The 19,122-nt window shown below is 44.5% G+C and overlaps 1 protein-coding gene across 6 annotated transcripts in view; it reads left to right on the top strand.

Annotated features, from left to right (window-relative positions):
* The window catches only part of Tmem131l (transmembrane 131 like), a 141,986-nt gene that overhangs the window by 63,077 nt on the left and 59,787 nt on the right, over window positions 1–19,122 (top strand). For all 6 annotated transcript variants that reach the window (XM_006501326.4, XM_006501323.3, XM_006501327.3 and 3 more), the window contains exons 4-7: window positions 8,888–8,956; window positions 14,693–14,816; window positions 15,480–15,596; window positions 16,317–16,427. In XM_006501326.4, coding sequence (XP_006501389.1) covers window positions 8,888–8,956; window positions 14,693–14,816; window positions 15,480–15,596; window positions 16,317–16,427 — 421 coding nt within the window. The remainder of the gene's footprint in view (window positions 1–8,887; window positions 8,957–14,692; window positions 14,817–15,479; window positions 15,597–16,316; window positions 16,428–19,122) is intronic.

The raw sequence follows: 19,122 nt of genomic DNA, 5'->3' as shown, positions 1-19,122 counted from the left end.
CTTCAAGAAACTGTAAATACTTGAATATCTAAGGACACTTTGGGAGCTGGGTATGGGCACTCTCATTCTATGGATGCATTGCTTGTCTCTACTCATGGAAGAAAAACCCTGTTCTTTGTCTCCCCAGTTTTGTTTGCTGTGTGCATTTCTGCATTGTCTCCTTTGCTGTAGTACTAAATTATGTTTTGTGCTACCTTCCTGTCCCAGAACTGGAAGAAAAGACAACATGGATTTTGTATTCTGCACATTAGGAAATCATATTCAAAATATTTTAACACAGTAGTATGATTTACCTCTAGAGTCTAGGGAAGATGTCAGTCTTTAAACCACAAAGGAGTTGTACCTGAATTAAAGAGAGGAGAGAGTTGGAGCAGGACCCAGGAAAACATGCCCTTAATTGCTGCCCTGTCATTTGACAGGCATACAATCCACGTGGCTGCTGGAGTTCTGTACAGCATGCAGAATGTGCTGTGACGAAGTGTGAATATGGTGGCGTATTTTGAAGTTTGTTGAATTGGAAATACAGTGCTTTTTGAAAATGCAGTCCTGATGGTGGGAATGGAGCACAAGAGACTTATTTGGTGTGAAAGCATGAAATCCCTAGAGACCTCTCAGAACCACTTGCTTGTGGAATTAAGGAAGGCAACAGGAGTAGAGTTCCCAGATGGCTTCCCCGAGGACACATAGGCTAGTCACTCAGCAGGGTGAGAATCACACACACCATGTCCACTGCCATCTTGGATTCCACCTGGAGGTTCTGGCAGCTGTGCCTCCAAGAGTACAGACGGAATGTCCAGCCAGGAGCTTCACAGAAGAGTCTAGGCCACAGATACACACAGGCTTGGGAAGTGAATCAGCTAAATAACAACAACAAAAATAGTTCTGGCGCATCTAAGCAAAAGGGAATGTATTGAAAAGAGTTGGGAACTGACAGAATCTCTAGGAAGAATTAAGAATAGGCCTGGGAGCACAAGCTGAAGGGGATTTGGCAGCTAGAATGACTGCCTGAAGAACTTGCTAGGGACATTGCTGTCTTGGCCATTGACACAGCTGCACTACTTCTGCTGTGGTTGCCCTCCCTCTCTCCCTCCCTTCCTCCCTCCCTCCTTCCCTCCCTCCCTCCCTCCCTCCCTCCTTTCTTGTTGCTTCAGTGCCTGATGCCCTGCCTCAGGTGAGTCGGTCTGGTCATATCTTGGTCATGTTGACAGTATTCTAGCTGCAAGGGGAGCTAGTAAAACTGGTACAAGGCCAGTTCAGAGTTCAGAAGCTGGAGAGTGAAAAATCTACAAATGTTGTCAGGAAGGTACTGAATAGCCACCAAATAACAACTGTTTTTGCCGCGAATCAACAAAATCTTAAGAGATGGTAGGTAGAGCTACTGGGTGGACAGGAATCCTTTTCCAGAGTAAGAGAACTGAGAGGAGGAAGTGTAGTAAAAAATATTAAAAATCCCATCCCAGGACCTCTTCCCCTCCATAGACCATTTATGTCCCCAAATGAACACACACACACAGCCTTCATACTTTTAAATAGCCTTAGCATAGTAGCTGAGCAGCTGCCTACCCTCCAGGCTGTTAGAATCTACTTTCACTAACTCCACTATTTAGTATGTCCTGTCTGAGCTGCATTTAGCCCAGTTGGGCTCTCTGGGCCATGTTCACTTCACTCTTAGCCCATGGTGGTTCTCCTCCCTCCTGCATGTTCTTCTTCCAAGGCAGCTCCTCTCCTCCCTCCTTGTAGTTCTTTCTCTCTAAGCCTGCAGAACCTCAACCCCATATAGACATAGACATAAACCTATGTCTCTTCTGCCCAGCTATTGGCATCTTTAATCACAATTACCCCCACCCCTGGGGCCTAGGGGCTACAGGCACAGTGCAGACCCCCTGTCTTCCCCACACTTAGCATTACAGTACACAGTGAAAGACACGGCTTCCACAAGGAAGAGCCTCCTTCAGTCTTGTACAGAGGCACCGAGAGGGGAGCTTGAGGGGATATGGACTGTGCAGCTGTTGCGGAAGGAGAGCATACAGCACCAGTTTCCTAGAAACCCAGGAAGGGCTGCTCCAGAGATGGCAGCCAGCAGAGAGATTAAGGTAGCTCAGCCCTCGACTCCACAGCTTGTGGATCGTTGATGCCCTTAGCAGAAGAGTGGGAGGGCTAAGTGATCACAAGGAGGGGGCAGGCCGTGGAGCCAGGGGTTCCCTGTGTGAATTCACATCCCATTCTCTACCTGGAGGAGGAGGGCTTTGGCAAGTGTTTGAAGCCCTCCAGTCATTTCCTCATGTGTGAAGTTGGAATGTGTGCTAGTCAACTTCTGGTTACTGTAGAATACCTGAGGTAACGAACACTTTAAATTTCTGTTGGCTAGTGATTGTAGTGTGTCCTGCCAGTGTCCAGGTGGGATAATTACTTGTGTGTCTCTGGTGGGGGTGCTGGATGTTGGGTGTGGGGAACATACATAGAGCGAACTGTGCTCTTCGCCGTTTTGACCCACACATGACTGCCTTCAAGGACATGGCCTCAGTGACTAAAACCTTCCTACTAAGCTTTGCTTAAAGATTTCACCACCTCTCAGAAGCATCACTCTGTGGATGAAGACTTCAACAGATGGGCATTTGCAAGCTTGGTGACTAACTGTAGCAGATAACAAGTTTCCACACAGCTTTCTTACAGTTACATAGGATAAAGTTCTGGGCTAGCATCTCACCTCAGAAGGACCGAGCTCATAGTAGCTGTCATTGTTCATTAACATGTAGACTATGAGAGGGAAGAGGGTTTGGAGAAACAGGGAAGGTCAGAGGGCTTAAGGGACCAGGGCATAGGTCTCTTCATGTGTACGTGTAGGAGAAAAGAGAGAGAGGGGGCGATGTTGAAAATTCCAGGATCCATCCAATCCAGAAAGAGTAGTTGGTTAGACACTGAAAGAGGAATTCTCTTTGGGAGTTACAGGTGTGAGCATATTCATTAGCAAGTTTGGAGACACTTTAGGGAAGGACACTTGTCATGGCCTTAGGAAGGCCTGGCCATCAATACATTGGAGCAGCCTCCAAACCCAAGCTTTTTTATTTTCCTTTTTTAAAATCACTGAGTGTGTATCCACAGACCCAATTTTCATTCTCAGAGCCCTTTATTCTTAGACGTTCTGTCTCAGTGTATTTATGCTTTGACCATAAAACCTGGAGCGTTCTACAGTAAAAGAAACTAAGAAACCATGTTCTGCCAAGAGACCTTTATCTCCACTGTGAGCTTTTACTGTTATTTCAAGCCCTGTAGTCAGTGCTGTGTCGTTTCTGGATAGCAGGATCTAGCCGTGAGCATTATGAGCATTATTTCCTCGTGGGATGGTGTGCTCCCCCTGGGTGCGGAGCCTTTGTGAAATGAGGATGGAGCATTTCTCTTGCCCATCCCCCACTTCATTGGCCGAAGTCATTGTCTTGACTTTTTTTTTTTAATTTGTGCTATCTAGGTGTTGGCAAAGTTTACTAAAAAGCAGCAGCTTGGTAGAGCTTTGATGGAAACAGACTATTGAGGAATATGGAGGACAGTCAGGTGCCATCCTGCCTTGCTCAGCTGACAAGCCACATAAACAGCCAGACAGCTGGTTATAGCTAACTCATTTCCATGTCAGAGTTTCCAGGCTGTTGTTTTTGAAGGGTGTGTGTGACGTCTGCACCTGGGCTGACTTTTTCTAGGAGTAAGGAATCCAGGTATCCACACAGTTCTGAGAATATCAGCTGCATCCAGCACATTCTACAGAATAGGGGACTGAGCCCTGCTCCCTGAGCTCCTGCTACAGCTGTATCTGACTCAGGCTGGCTCATTTCTAATCAAAGGTCTTTTCTTTTGGACTAGCCACCTTTCCAAACTTTTTTTTAAATTTAATTTTGTTTTATTTGGCTTTATTTTATATGTATAGAGAAAAATATGACTGTTTAGGAAAAAGAGAAAGACACGAATTTGGATCATTGTAGACATATAGGACTTTAAAAAAAGTATAGGGTGCCTTGATTTTGGGACATTTAGACAGCAATAGACCTTTTAAAAAGTGTGGGATGTCTTGATTTGGGTCATTTAGTCAGAGATGGGCCTTTAAAAAGTATGAGGTGGCTTGTTTTGGGTCATTAAGACTGAGATAGACCTTAGAAAGTGGGATGACTTCATTTCAGTTATTGAAACATAGGTGGGTCTTTAAGTACTGTGGGATGCCTTGATTTGTGTCATTTAAACAGAGATAGACCTTTAAAAAGTGTGCAGTGGCTGGATTTGGGTCATTTAGCTAGACCTTAAAATACTGTGGGATGCTTTGCAGCTGTGTCCGACTGCTGAAAAAAGGTTCTGTTTCCTGCAGAAGGTGGGCATCTTTAAAATAGGACTTAGAGGAAGCAGGAGGCTGTAGAGCAGAAAGAAAGCATGCCGTTAGCTTACACGTAGTTCTGGGTTCATTCTCAGCCCTCGTCATCCAGTGAGAACTAAGAGTGCGAGAGATAGGGGTACATAGATAAGAGCTCATGTCCTCTCAGGCATCACCACCTGTGTTTTCCATCACTCTCCCTGTCACAGAAGCGCAGAACAGCTACTGTGTTGTTCCCTTGTAGTAAAAACTGTATCTTACAGATACAGAGTAAGAATTTAAAACACATAGCATAAATACATAATTAACTTTTTGTTTTATTTTATTTTATTTTTTTCAAGACAGGGTTTCTCTGTGTAGCCCTGGCTGTCCTGGAACTCACTCTGTAGACCAGGCTGGCCTGGCCGGGAACTCAGAAATCCGGCTGCCTCTGCCTCCCAAGTGCTGGGATCAAAGGCGTGCGCCACCAACGCCTAGCCATAATTAACTTTTCTGAGCTGCTTTTGTTTACTTTGTGTCATTTGGGACTCTCCTGGAGTAAAAGACACCAGCTGAGGGTTGGCATTCCCTGATAATGGGTTATTAAGGGTGAAAGTTGCAAAGGTAAGGCTGGCCTGTGAAACTGTGGGGGCGAGAAGGTGGCATATTGTTTCTTTACCACAGCCTCTCAGGGTTAGTTCTTTAAAGGTGTTGGTTTGGAAAAGTCTTTAGTGTTTGAACCACAAGCACTGAGCATCTGAGGATAATTGTGATGTCCACATGTAACTAAATTATGGCCGCTTGCTACTTACCCACTGCTGGAAAGCCAGCCACCTTGTCCCCTTAACATTTGCACCTCAGTAATGAACACGAAGTCCCTGTGACTCTGAGAAGTGTGAGACTGTCTTCATCCATCAGTAATGAGTTCTGCAATAGACACCAGCCCGAGTCCTCTGGTCTAGTTCAGTTCTGACACTGTGTCTGGTCACATCCTTCAGACTAAGACCACAGTCCCAAGCCTCCTTCCTACTTGAGGTGCCCTGCCACAAGTCTGATTGTTTCACCCACACTTCTGACGCACAGGCTGCAGGCAGGGTTCCCACAACCCTCGAGGTTTTTGATAGATTGGATAGAACAGCTCACAGAAGCCAGGGAAACATTCGCTCAGTTTTACTGTAAAGGGTGTGACAGAGGCAATAGGGGAGGCAAGCAAGAAGGGGTCTATATGGAGGCTACTCCCCACCACCGTGGGCCTTGGATGTTTTCAGCTGTGGGGTCTCTATGGAGACTTGCGTGCATAGGCATAGGCTGAGAGGCTGGTTAGGAACCCAGCAAGGCCTGCTTGTTTAACTCTCCCGGAGCCTAAGTGCAGCACAGCTTTCTCCATGCTGCCTGCAGGACCCTAAATAAGGGCAGGCCAGAGGATGTCTTAAAACAGAAAGATTGGGAAGGATTGGTTTCCGAGAAGTGAGAAGTTAAGTTGTGGTTTGGAGGGCTTGTCTTGGGGAGGGAGCCGTGCTGCTAATCCTCAGCCCCCTTTCTGAGCGCATGCGTGGGAAGACTCTCCAGCTCCATGGGCTCCCTCGGCTTCGACCTCTCAGGCCTGTTACTTTAACTTACTTAACGTTAAGCTTCCACATGCCTTGATATGCTGCTGTCCAAAGTTTTTAGGCAGGTGACATAAAATCTGTTAACAAGGAAAAAGAATCATCTGTGATTTCAGGGGGGTGGAAATCACTGATGGGATTTTGTTTTTCTTTTTAAAGTTAGAGAAATTTGGGGTGTTTCTGCTATATTACTTTAAATTGACCCCCAGGTGCCTGATTTTTGTTGAGCACATGAGGTTTGTGACTGTGGAATTTGAAAATCTGTTACGTGGGAGATAGTCCAGTCTGTGTTTCATTTGTTCTATTCATAGACTGTCACTATGACTGCATTGGGATCTCTCAGTCCAGAGGCCAGCATGGGCACTGAGCCCCAGTGGCCTCTGCATTTGTCTCCTTCCTTTTTTATTAGATGAATGCCATCCTCTTTGTAACATGATCCTATGGTTATTATATAAATCATGGGCAGGCATGAAGCAAAGGCCATGTCCTCTCACTTTAGCTCCACAACAACTGTAAGCTACATACTGCTGTCCCTGCATTTTCTTTTTTAGACGATAAGGCAGACACTAACAAATGAAGCTACTGACCGGCTCAGACCAGGAAAGCAATGGCCGTGGGTGTGGAACCAGGCTTGTGAGACCTGCAGCTCAGGCTGTCACACAACAGGCTAGGCCTAGTTGGTTCCCAGATAGTGTTCTCCCTTCCAGCGGCCCCAGGTCTGAGTTAGAGATTTGCCTCTTTGTGCTTTGTGACCTTGTAAGTTGAGGAAATCCTCCAGGCTTTGTCTGCCCACTTGGAAACCATGTGCAAAACCCAATGTTCAACTTCTGGCTCTGGCACTGGACGGGAAGGAGCTGCTCTTAGCTTCTGTTGCGTGTTATTAATACAGCACATTTCTGTGGCCTCTCTAAGGTTGCTTGGGGTTCTCCTGGAATGCTAAGCCCTGACCAGTTTCTGTAGTGTGTGTGCCCATGGTGCACCTCTGAGGTTGTCACTTCTGTTCTGAGGCAGCTAGTGGTCTTATTTACAAGCGAGCTGTAGTGCTGGGCTCTAGAGTCTGAAGGGATCTAGTCTCTATTGGGTGGAAAAGTTGACAAGAGACCAAAGTGCCACTTTGATTTTTAACCCAGCTGGTATTGGAGATAGGACAGAGACTCAGGTAGCTCTGAGCAGATGCTTTTTGGAGGAAGGGAGTTTGAAAAGATTGTAGCTGGAGTTGTAAGGAATGGGGTGGTTCTCCCACCCCTCCATAGACTGTGCTTTCAGGAAACAGCAAACCTCTGAGAAAGATCTTCTAAAGGTCACCTTACTTTCTAGCTGGCAGACTTAAAGTCCAGGTGACAAAAGTGGGACCAGCTTCCTGAGAGCTTTGAGGGGAGGGAAAATGGTAAGCTTTTGTTATGGAGAACTATTCTGAGTCTCTAAATAAAGTATGCTCACTTAGGGAGTTTCTTCCAGTAAACATCTCTGTGCTATGTAAACTTTCAAATAGTCATACCTCTGTCTGTCTGTCTGTCTGTCTGTCTATCTAATTAATCCATCTAAATGTTTATATCTCTTGTTATAGCTTTATTATATTTTTCACTTACATGTGCTTGATTTGTTTTTCTACTGAATTGATCTATGACTCTTGACTTTTTAAAAATGTTTATTTGGTTTTATGTGTATTAGTGTTTTATGGTTGTATGCATTTATGTGTAGCATGTGCATACCTGGTTCCCTAAGAAGTCAGAAGAGCAGTCACATTTCCCTGGCACTGGAGCTACAGATGGTCGTGAGTCCTGTGTAGGTGCTGGGAACTGAACCTGCCTGGGTCTTCTGCGGGGACAGCAAACACCACTGTCTTCTGAGCTGTCTCTCCAGCCCTGTGACTTGTAAGGGAAGTGAGATCACAGCGAGCACTCAGGTGCTGAGAATGTGACTTGCCATGTGAGAGTTTATGTGGTTCTTATACCACGAATGATGATGGTTCCTGTCTGCAAACCCAGCACTCAGGAGCTGAGACAAGAGAGGCCTATGAGTTTGAGACCAGCCTAAGGTACATAGTGCCTAGCCTGGCCTACAGAGTGAGCCTTTATCTCAGAAACAAACAAAACTAAATGAACTAAATGAATCCAGACCTGGTTGAAAATTATGCCTACCTCCAGCAGCCTGTGACACACAGGCCTTTCCCTGGTGTCTTAGTCAGGGGTTCAATTCCTGCACAAACATGACCAAGAAGCAAGTTGGGGATGAAAGAGTTAATTAGCTTACACTTCCACATTGATGTTCATCACCAAAGGAGGTCAGGATTGGAACTCAAGCAGGTCAGGAAGCAGGAGCTGATGCAGAAGCCATGGAGGGATGTTACTTAACTGGCTTGCCTCACCTGGCTTGCTCAGCCTGCTTTTTTATAGAACCCAAGTCTATCAACCCAGGGATGGCACCACCCACAAGAGGCGCTCCCCCCCTTGATCACTAATTGAGAAAATGCCTTACAGATGGATCTCATGGAGGCATTTCCTCACTTGAAACTCCTTTCTTTGTGATAACTCCAGCCTTTGTCAAGTTGACACACAAAACCAGCCAGTACACATATTAACCATTGGCCTAAAGAATTCAGGGGCCAGAGTTTCCTCAAACCTGCTTTACAGATGTGTTTTTCTTTGTTTTGGGTATGTGAAGATAGGCCTGTTACCTGACTTCATGCAGAAAGAAGCCTACTAGTCATTAAGTAGGGCTTCGTTTGTGTCGTCATCTGTTGGCAAGATCTGTCCATTTGATAAATGTTATATTAACTGTAAGCTAGACGGTTGTAAATTTCTAGAACTCTAGTTCAAATTTATCTATAAGTGAGTAAAATTAGATAGCATGAATTTAGAGTCATTGTACTGAGCATATGATTGCAAAATTCAAATTTAAACCTAAGCAATTAATGTCTCTCTCTCTTTTTTTTCCTTTTGTCTTTTAGCTTCTCAGATAAACTGTTCATTGGAAAAGGCTTACATTTTCAGCCGTCAGTTCTAGATTTTGGAATACAGTAAGTATTTTTTTTTTAAATTTATAACTAAATTCATCTTATTTGTATTTATCTTCAGCATATCTTTTTAACATATTTATTTTTAATTATATGCGTATGTGTTGAGTTGTAGTTATGTCCACATGACTGCTGATGCTGACAGAAACCGGAAGAGGACACTGGCTCCCCTGGGGCTGGGGTTACTGGCAGTTGTGAACTGTTCAATATGAGTGCTGAGAACTAAGCTCCCATCCCTGCAAGAGCAACATAAACTAATAACCATGGAGCCCTCTCCAGCCTCTGGCCTCAGTGGATCTTACATGATGATATATATATATATATATATATATATATATACACATACATACACACACACAGTGTTATATGTTAAGCATATAATAATGTGAAAGGGTCTCAATCCTGAGACTTGTTAAAGGAATAGTTCATGAAAGAGAGAGTACAAAAGCTATTTTAAACCCTTTGAGTTTTTTGATGTATGTTTTGCAGTTAGGCCCTTGTCCATTCCAGGTGTATGCTTTCCTACTGTGGTATACAGTCAGCCCCCATCCAGTTGCGTCATGATATGCCTTATACTACTTGATAATAGCTAGACTTCAGTAAGAATTCAGTGGTAAGTCTTTGGGTGTTTTTTGGAACAAGTTTGATTATTTTATAATGGAAAAATGGAATACTGATGATCTCTGAATCCTTTTAGGCCAGATGCAATTGTTTGCCTTCCCTGCTGTACTTTCAGGCTGGAAGTTGTACTCTATTGATCGTTCCTGGGTAGTTGTGGACGTTTAGGCAGAGAAGATGAGATACGCTGTAAGGAGAGTCACAGTGCTAAGAAACATGAAAGAGGAAATGCAGGCTTTGGGATCACACAGGAGAGGAGGGGCATGTCTGGGATGCAGTTAAAACTTAAAGCCTGGTAGTAGGCATTGAAAAGGTACATCTTCGATTTGTCCCCTCAAAGCTCTGCTTAGGTTCACAATGTGTTCAAGAGCTGCTGAGTGAAGTTACCTGGTGATGAATGACCCTAGGGCCAGTGGGGTCTGCAACCCGTGCTTTGAGCTTTCACCTGCCATTCTTGTCACGTTCTGACATTGTCATTGTCTGCATTTCTGAAGTTTGGAGCCACAGGGAAGGAATGAGCTATCTTGCTGAGCTTTTCAAAGGAGTTTTTTCTAAAGGGAGGAGGAGATCAAATTGTTAAAGTAGTTTGCTAACTTTACAAGATTCTAGGTGTCTGAACTAATTACTAAACTATCTAATTATTAACAAGGTCCTGCACTGTAGTCCTAGCAGGCTTGGAAGTCACAGAGCTCTCTATCTCCTCAGTGCTGGCACTAAAGGCTTGCACTACCATGCTCAGAATATTTTGTATTGAATTACTTACAAAAAATAGATTAAGAAATTTGTTAAAAGTTGAATTTATAATCATTTATCAGATAAGTTAAATGATTTATAATCTCACTGACTTCAAATCTGAGAGAATAGTTTACACAAAGTTTTTTTTTGTTTTGTTTTTCTTGAGGAAATTGTGTGTGTGTGTGTGTGTTTGTGTGTATATGCATGCACGCAGGACTATTTTAGAGACTATTTTAGATTGGTAGGTATAATGAAATGGATCATGGTGAATATAGCCAGAATAGGAAAAAAGTTCAGGTATATAGGATCCTGGCTGTCATTTACTCTTCCAGAAAATCCCATAATATAGGAGCTGGAAAGAGGGCTTAGGGGTCAAGAGTACTTGCTACTTATTGAGAGGATAAGCAGTTCCCAGCACTCAGATGACAACTCATGACTGTCTGTAATGCTAGCTCCAGGGAGTCAGACAGTCTCTGCCGGCCAGGCACCAGCCAGGCCTGCAACCCATATACACATACATACAGGCAAACACTCGTATACAGAAAATTCAAGAAAAATTTAAAACTGTGATCAGTGAGTGTGTATATGTATAAGTGCTACACTTGTCTTAATTGTCCATATGCATTAATTACTGGTTCTGTTATCTAAAAAAACATTGAATGGTTATGTAAGTGGCCTTGGTTTGAAAGGGTTACTGATTTTTAGACTTGAAATACCTTCAGAAGGTTCAGCTATGTTATGTAATACTTTGTAGTTTTTTAGTATGTTAAGGTGTTTTATGTCATTTGAGCTGTGTTACTTTGTCATTTTGTTTTCTTTGAGACAGGATCTCACTGAGTAGCCCTAGCTGGCCTGAACCTCAGAGCAGGCTGGCCTCAGGCTGTGGCAAACCTCTTGGCTCTGCCTCTGTAATGCTGGGTTACACAGTGCAGTAGCAAGAGCCTTCTTCATCTGTGTGTCTGATGAGTTCCCAAGGGTAACTTAGCCATTATCTGAGCATGTGTAGCCATCTTTACATGCTAGTGCTTGACTATAGGGCACAGAGGTTTACACACTGGTCGCTGAGAAGCAGTGCAGTTTGGCCAGGGTCACGTCTCACTCAGTCACTCACCATGGTAAGACAGTCTGTCATTTAGTTTCATTGATAGCACCTTTAAGAAGTGACCAGTGCTTCCCTTCTTCCCACCCACTGGCTCCTGTATGGTTACTAGGACAGCACAGCAGCCACCAAGCTCCCAGTTCCCTCCCTGCTGGTTCAGCTTTCGCCCTCCTTCTGGGATCAGCCTCAGGCAGACTGCAGGCAGATGGCTGACTCTCCACCTTGTCTCTTTCTTCTGTTCCCTGAGAGCTTCTCCAAAGGGCCAGCTCCAAGGCTGGAAGTGCTAATCATTCATACATTTTCATCATTCTCTTGTCATATTAAATTCATAGATTATCTTCCAGTTGTCACTACTGAAGGAAATTCATACCCTTTTAACACATGTAAAAATAGAATATTGAAAAGTAGAATAAAAATAGCCAGTGGCAAGGAGGCTTCTGTGTCTGCTGGGATTCCGGTGGCTGTAGGCAGACGCCCTGCTGAGGAGGGAGGGTGCTATCATCTCTCCTTAGAGCATTTCTCCAAGGTCTTGGAAACCAGAACACGTGTGACTAGTATGTAAAGTCTTAGGGGGCAAGTTTAAGTAGCTCAGTTGATTTGTTGGCACCTTTTAGTTAAGGCTATGAAATCTGTATTCATTGATAACAAGAAAGGAGGACATGAGCCCAGTTCTCTGGCTGGGTTTATTAGGTAACCCTTATGTTTATAGTAGAATTTGTTGTTGTTGGTGGTGGTGGTGGTTGGTTGGTTTTGGTTTGGTTTGGTTTTGGTTTCTCTGTGTAGCCCTGGCTGTCCTGAAACTCCCTCTGTAGACCAGGCTGGCCTCGAACTCAGGGATCCACCTGACCGCTGCTTCTCAAGTGCTGGGATCAAAGGCGTGCTCTACCATGCCTGGCAGGAAATGATTTCATTTTAATTGAATTATTTAATTAATTTTAAGTTAATTATTTAATTAAATTTGGGGGCTAGAGTGGTAATTCAGGATTTAAGAGGGTTTGCTGCTATTCTGGGGGCCTGAGTTCAGTTCTAGCACACACTGGGCCATCTCACAACCACCTAATTTCAGCTCCAAGAGATCTGATCCCCTCATCTGAACTCTGTGTGTGTCCTCCCCCAGTACATACATGTGTGGCCTACACTCAGTGCATACCCATATCCATACATGAGAAAAGTACAGTTTAGACATCAAAAGGATCAAGGTTTTAATCACACAAATGTGTTTTAGTTATAAGTGGAGGTTCTAAAATATTTATAATTTAAAATACTCACCAGATATATTAAAATCTTTCATTAAGATAAGTGCTTAGAAAAGTCCCTGTGAGAGCTGGGACAGCATGTCACACATTGAGTAGCAGGTTCACAGTGCTCCATATGAGATAAACAACATGCATATTGTTCTTAGACAAGTGAGCTTTTCCCTGTGTGAGGCAGAGTAGCCCAGGCTGGCCCTAGACTCGCCACTGTATAGGGAGTCCTGTCCCCAGTCTCACGGTTCTACTAGAATAAATGGCACATCTTTATTATTAGAAAAATTGGAACAGACAAAAGAAATACAAACATAACACATGAGGATTTTGCTTAAATTGGAATGTAGGTTTATTTGGGGCCACACTAACCAGAACTGTAGATTTGGGGATCTAGAAGAATGAGTGCAGTGAATGAGTTGCAGGCTCTACTGCAGCCTGGTGGAGCAGGTGAGGTCAGTGAGAGACATACATAGGTGCTGGAAGGAAATGACCACTGCAGACCGGCTAGGCTGGAGGCCTCTCTTGCTCTCCACAGCCCTCTTGCTAGGCTGCCAGCCAAAGCTTCGATGTGACAGCCTCTCCGTTAGATCATTAGTGGGAGATTGGTGAGAGGGTTTCAAATGCTGTGTAAAGCCTTTTGCCTCTGCAGGTTTTTGTTTTGCTTTTGAGACAGGATTTCCCTCTGTACCTCAGGCCGAGAGAGCCTGTGGTTCTGCAGCAGCAGCCTCCTGAATGCTCTCCCACTGTACTGAGCGCCATGAGAATTCCCTGTCCTTCCCTCTTTCTCTCTCTTGAACTATTACAATGTATTTACCAAAAAGTGCAGTATGAAAGTGTGCTTGCCCAGCTTTGAGAGTAAATTAAAATAGGCAGGGATGTGGATTTCCTTGCTGACCAATGGCCAGCTTGTTCCAAGGCTCGCAACTCCAGGGTATGGTTTCTTCATATTGTTTCTTTGCCTGTAGTTGCCATCTCCATACATTGATCGGTCATGTGACAAAGGGAAAGATTCCTCCTAGTACTCCTTGGATGCGTCAGCCCCGTTTAATTTCACTGATCATCTTTCATGCATGTATTTCTTGAGCTTAGAAGGCGGGCCTTGCTTGTGTGTTTCCTTGGTGGGCTCTGAGAAGCTTTGAGTGGTGAATAGAGTTTCTTAACTAAATGTCTCTTGATTTGAAAGAGAAACCCTAGATACGTTAGTACATGCAGAGTATATTTGGCTTTATAAACAAAAATATGTGAAAGCACTTAATAATGTAGATACGCTGAATTCTTACAACACAGAAACAAATGGGGCGCTAGTATAGGTTGTCATTATTCTTAGAAAAATAAAACTTCTTTTGTTTGCTTTTAAACCTGTTATGTTTTATTTCCAACAAGATCTGCCAGTTCTGTTCTGAGAACTGTCTCTCTTCAGAGGGGAGCTAAGCAGCAGCTATCCCACTATCTCCACTATCTCCCCATCCCACTAAGGCCCTAGTGACCAGCCAGAGTGTGCTTTCACCCAGTCCTAGTGACCAGCCAGAGTGTGCTTTCACCCAGTCCTAGTGACCAGCCAGAGTGTGGTTTCACCCAGTGGGGCTTTGAGTTTATTGGGTTACTTACTGTGGATGACAGGTTACTGGAAAGACATGACAGCTGCACTGAGAAGTCTTTAGCCAGCACGAGCTCTCCCTGGCTCTGCAGACTTCCTCCTCTCAGGTCTCCACAGCCTATATACTCCAGCCCCTCCTCTGGAAGGGAATGCCAGCTGTCAACACACCCAGCTGTGATCGCTTGCAACCAGACACAGCTGAACTATTGATGATGGAGACTTTGGCCCTGAGGATGGTACCGTCCACCCTGTTCTTCTTTTAACTTTATAATGAACACTGATAGCTCTCTGGGGTTAAAACATGTATAGGCTAGAGATGCAGCTCAGTGGTGTGCATGGCAACCTGAGTTCAGTCCATAGCATAAATAATGGAGTGTAATTACGTACATTCGTGAGGGATACTGATAGTCACAAGTACCTTGTCTTTCCTCTTCCCCAACCAGGTTCCTGGGACATCCTGCGGCGAAGCTTCTCTATGCCTACAACCCCAGCAGGGAGAGCGAGGTTGTGGTGAACTCAGTGTTTACAGCTGCTAGACATTTCCATGTGCCGCCTGTCCATTGCAGGGTGAGTGCTGATGAGTCTGACTTTCTGCTCAGAGCCCCTTTCTGGCCGTGTTTCCATTTGGTTGCTTGTTGGTTGCTTTGTGTGTACTTTCCCATCCATTTTTTTCATGGTTTTGGTAGTGCTGGATACTTGATGGGGAAAAATGGCAAGTTTTTCAGTCACCTTGAACTTCCTTAAGCTTTTAATGATTTTGATTGCCATGTTGCTCCATGTTAAAACGTTCACAAACTAACGAGAGCAAGGAAATGTTAACAGAGAAGCCCTAAGTTTGGTCTATGATTGGTTTGGTTTATGCAGATAAACACTGTCCCTGGTTTTTAGTACCATGTCAATATATTTAATAAAAAAAAAATCTGCCCATCTGTACATCATCCTCTGTACTTAAATAGAAACAGACTGTTAGGTACAGACAGGTGGACACGTGGGTGAAGCGGAGTGTAGAAAGTAAGGCACACGGCTCCAATCTGCAGTGAGGGAACTGGGCAGTTATTTGCCGTGATTGGCAGCTGCTGTTGGAGTGACAGATGTCAGTTTGGAGAGGCTCGGGGCTTCGTGATGCTGATAAAGGATGCAGGATGTGAGCGAGGAGCTGTTTGCAGTAGTCAGGAGGGAAGAAAGGCTGTGGCTACTTTCCAGGTGGCTAACGAGGTGCTCTCCTCTCAGGTGATTCCAGCAATGGGAAAAGCATCCTTCAGAGTTATTTTCTTACCTACCGAAGAAGGGAGCATCGAAAGCTCTTTATTTATTAATACCTCCTCACACGGAGTCTTCTCCTATCATGTGAGTACCTTCATTTTGCCATAGAGCTTGCCTATTGATTTAGAGTATGACTGTTTTTAAAGGACTCTTGGAGAGATTTCCTGCCCTTTCATATCCTTAACCTACAGCCTATAGCCATGCTAAGTCTATCAACTTCCGGGCTTCTGCTTAGTGGGCCACAGAAGACCTTCCCTGCAGCCTGATAAGCCCTGGGTCTTTGAAGTGTGTTAGAATGAAGCCAAAACACTGTTTCATACAGTTTTTTAGAACCTAGCAGGCTCCTCCCTCTCAGACAGGTGAGAGGGGTACTCCATGGGCTGCCCCAAGATTTTTGCCTGCCTCCTCTTGCAGACGTGTTTATGGTCAGGAGACATTGCTGAGTGTGTGGCTGTCTATTCTGGGAAAGCTCCCCGTTCACATGGCTACTGAAATCAAGATACTGGGAAGGGCACAGGGAATACCGTTTTGCTGGTGTTCCCAGAACAGGGATCTTAACCTGTGGTGCCCGGACATCCTAAAGATGTGTGGTCCCAGGTAATTTAAGCATCAGGATCACTTGTTTGTGCTTAGTTCTCATTAGATTCCATTAAACACATTGGTCCCACATCAGAAGAGAAGAGTTTTGCATTATGAGGACCAGTTAGGGACTTTTGTAGATGGAGACAGATGTGTTGGTCAGCAGGTGTGTGTGGATAAGGCATGCTGACACTGACAGATGTGTGCTTCTCTTGCTTTCCACAGGTATCTGGAGTGGGCACTCGCAGAGTCTCTACAGAAGGGTCTGCGGAGCAGCTGCCGAACGCATACTTTCTGCTTCCACAGGTCCAAAGTATTCAGCTTTCACAGACACAGGTCATTGTAACAGAGCTACTTTGAACTAACTGGTAGAATATGCACAACCTGATCTGCATGGTTTTATTAGGGTTTTACTCTATTTTGAAAAGTCTTGAGATATGGAAATAGATGTATTTAAAGTGTCAGTGAAAGCTATGCATTCTTCTTTCCCTTTCCTGTGTGTGTGTGTGTGTGTGTATGTTTGTGTGCACGTGCGTGGGTGTTGGTGTGGGTGTGCATATGTGTGTATATACCTGATTCCAGGACTTCTTTCATGCTAGGCAAGTGCTCTTCCGCTGAGTGGTAGCCAGCCCTCCATACTTCCTAACAGCCCAGTGCTGCTTATTCCACAGTGCCCCGACTCCACTGCTGTCCTAGGAAATGGATTTGTTTCTTTATTTTAGCTATTGGGCTATGGGCTCATGATTCTGTTTTCCTTTTTGTGCATCCATTTCCTTGCGTGTAACGTGATGATGAGGCTAAGATAGACCCTGAGCTGTTTCATAGGCTTGTTAAGTTTGACTGACTGCTCAGGAAGACAGACAGAACTACTAGAGCCACCAGCAGGACAAGCTTCCAAAGGTGTTACCATCCCCTTCCTCTCCCTCCTTCTTGTCCTGCCTGGTTATGACTTGCTTTTGTTTTGGTATTGTGAGGTGAGCTTACCATGTATCCCTCACAGGCCTAGAACTTGTTATGTAGACCAACCTGGCTTCAAACTCAGAGATGTGCCTGCCTCTGCCTCCTGAGTTCTGAGATTAAAGGCATGTACCACCACACCTTGCAGGAGGAACACTCTTTTTCTGTTTCAGTAATTTCATACAATTAGAAATTATTTTCAGGCACATTTCATTAGCAGCTTATAGGACTGGTCGCTACTTTGGTATTTACCTCTCTTTTCCCAATTGAGCCATGGTCATCTGCTTAAAACCTCTTAGTGCATTTCTTTCTTTTTTTTTGAGATTTGTTTATTTTATTTATATGAATACATTGTAGCTGTCTTTAGACACACCAGAAGAGGGTATCAGATCACATTGAGCTACCATGTGGCTGCTGGGAATTAAACTCAGGACCTTTGGAAGAGCAGTCAGTGCTTTTAAGCACTGAGCCATCTCTCCAGCCCTAGGGCATTCTCTCAGATGTTAACATATACGTAGTCCTTGGTACAGTCCTTACTCTGTGTGGCCTTGCATTGGGGGTTGGGGGGAGGGTGAGCCCAGGCCCTTGTGTATGAAAGGCAGGTGCGGTGCTCCTGAGGTGCAGCCCCAGGCTTCAGTCACATTGCACACCACATTCCTCTCCTCCTCTGATTGCTCCTGGATGCCATTTACCTTCCACCACCGTCCTTTGCATCTGCGAGTTTCCCCAGCCTCTCCTCCTCTCTTCTCTAGTCTGGCCTTATTTTTACCTCTTTCCGTTCAGAGATTTTCTAAGACTGGTGGAAGGATGTCTGTCCCTCCCAGCGTAGCTCATGGTCTCTGTTGGAATGTAGTGGAACAATTTTTCTTCCCTTTAGAGCACTCACGTCACAAGTGGGTAAGTAAGAGGGCTTGCTATGCAAGCATGAGGACCTGATTTCAAAACCTCCAAACCCACATGAGAGCCAGGCTGTTGTCTGGGTGCTTCTAACCATGTTGTCCTGGGAATAGGGACAGGAGTGTCACTTGGAGTTGCTGGCCACCACCTAGCTTCCAGGTTCTGTGAGAGATCCCAGTCTCAATTGAAAGACAAGGTGATGCAGGACTTCTGGCATCATCCTCTGGCAACCAGGCTGTGTACATGGGTGTGTACGTCCATACCTAGACACGTTCTCCTATAGAACATGCGCACACACACACACAAAACCACATAATGTAATCACTGTCTGAGCTTTGCCCCATGCTCCGTGAAAGCGGTGAGTTCTAATTCAGATTTTCAAGAGGCTCCCTTCCCCTGAGCAGGTGGGTGTAGCTGAGATCTCTGAGTTGTCAGTAGGCTCTGTGGCTGTCCTCGATGGGCTGGTTTCTGCTCCCTGCCCTGGGATGGCCTTGCTGATAGTGACTTGGCTTTTCTTGATCCTGCTCTAGCAGATACAGGTTGAACATCTCTAATATGAAATACAGAACATTAAAAAAACTCCACACTGTTTGAGTGTGGACATGATATCCCCAGTGGGAAATTTCACACACAATCTCATATACTTACTTACAACTAGAACACAGACACACCAAAAATATTCTGTATATAAGCTGTATTATATAATGTGTACGTGAAACATAAATAAATTTTATGTTTAGACCTGGATTCCTTCCCTGATATATCTCATTACGTATAAGCAAATGTCCCAGAACTCAGAAAGAGCCCACACCTAAAATCTTCCTGGTCTTGTACATTCGCAAAAGGAGAGTTTGACCTGTGCTTCCCTTTCTACCATTTTTTCTCTTTGCATTTTAGCTTATTCTGATACATATTACTGATGTCTAAGAGACACTGTTAAAATCTACCCATTGAAAGACAACAATTTCGTGTGCTTCAGGCACCGGTAGCTGTTTGTGAGGGGTGCAGAAACTGCTGCTCCGTTCGTTATAAAGGAGGAGGTTTTTGTTTTGTTTTGTGAATAAGAGAGAAAGAGAACATCTTGGGATCTCTGGAAAATTCCAGAGCAGAGAGAAAACAGATTGGACATGTTCCAGGCTAGAACAATGAAGATGGTAGAGGTGACAGAGAGGCAGAG

The sequence above is a fragment of the Mus musculus genome, chromosome 3 (genome assembly GCF_000001635.26).
Source record: "Mus musculus strain C57BL/6J chromosome 3, GRCm38.p6 C57BL/6J".
Classification (NCBI taxonomy): Eukaryota; Metazoa; Chordata; class Mammalia; order Rodentia; family Muridae; genus Mus; species Mus musculus.
This window is presented reverse-complemented; position numbering and strand designations above follow the sequence as displayed.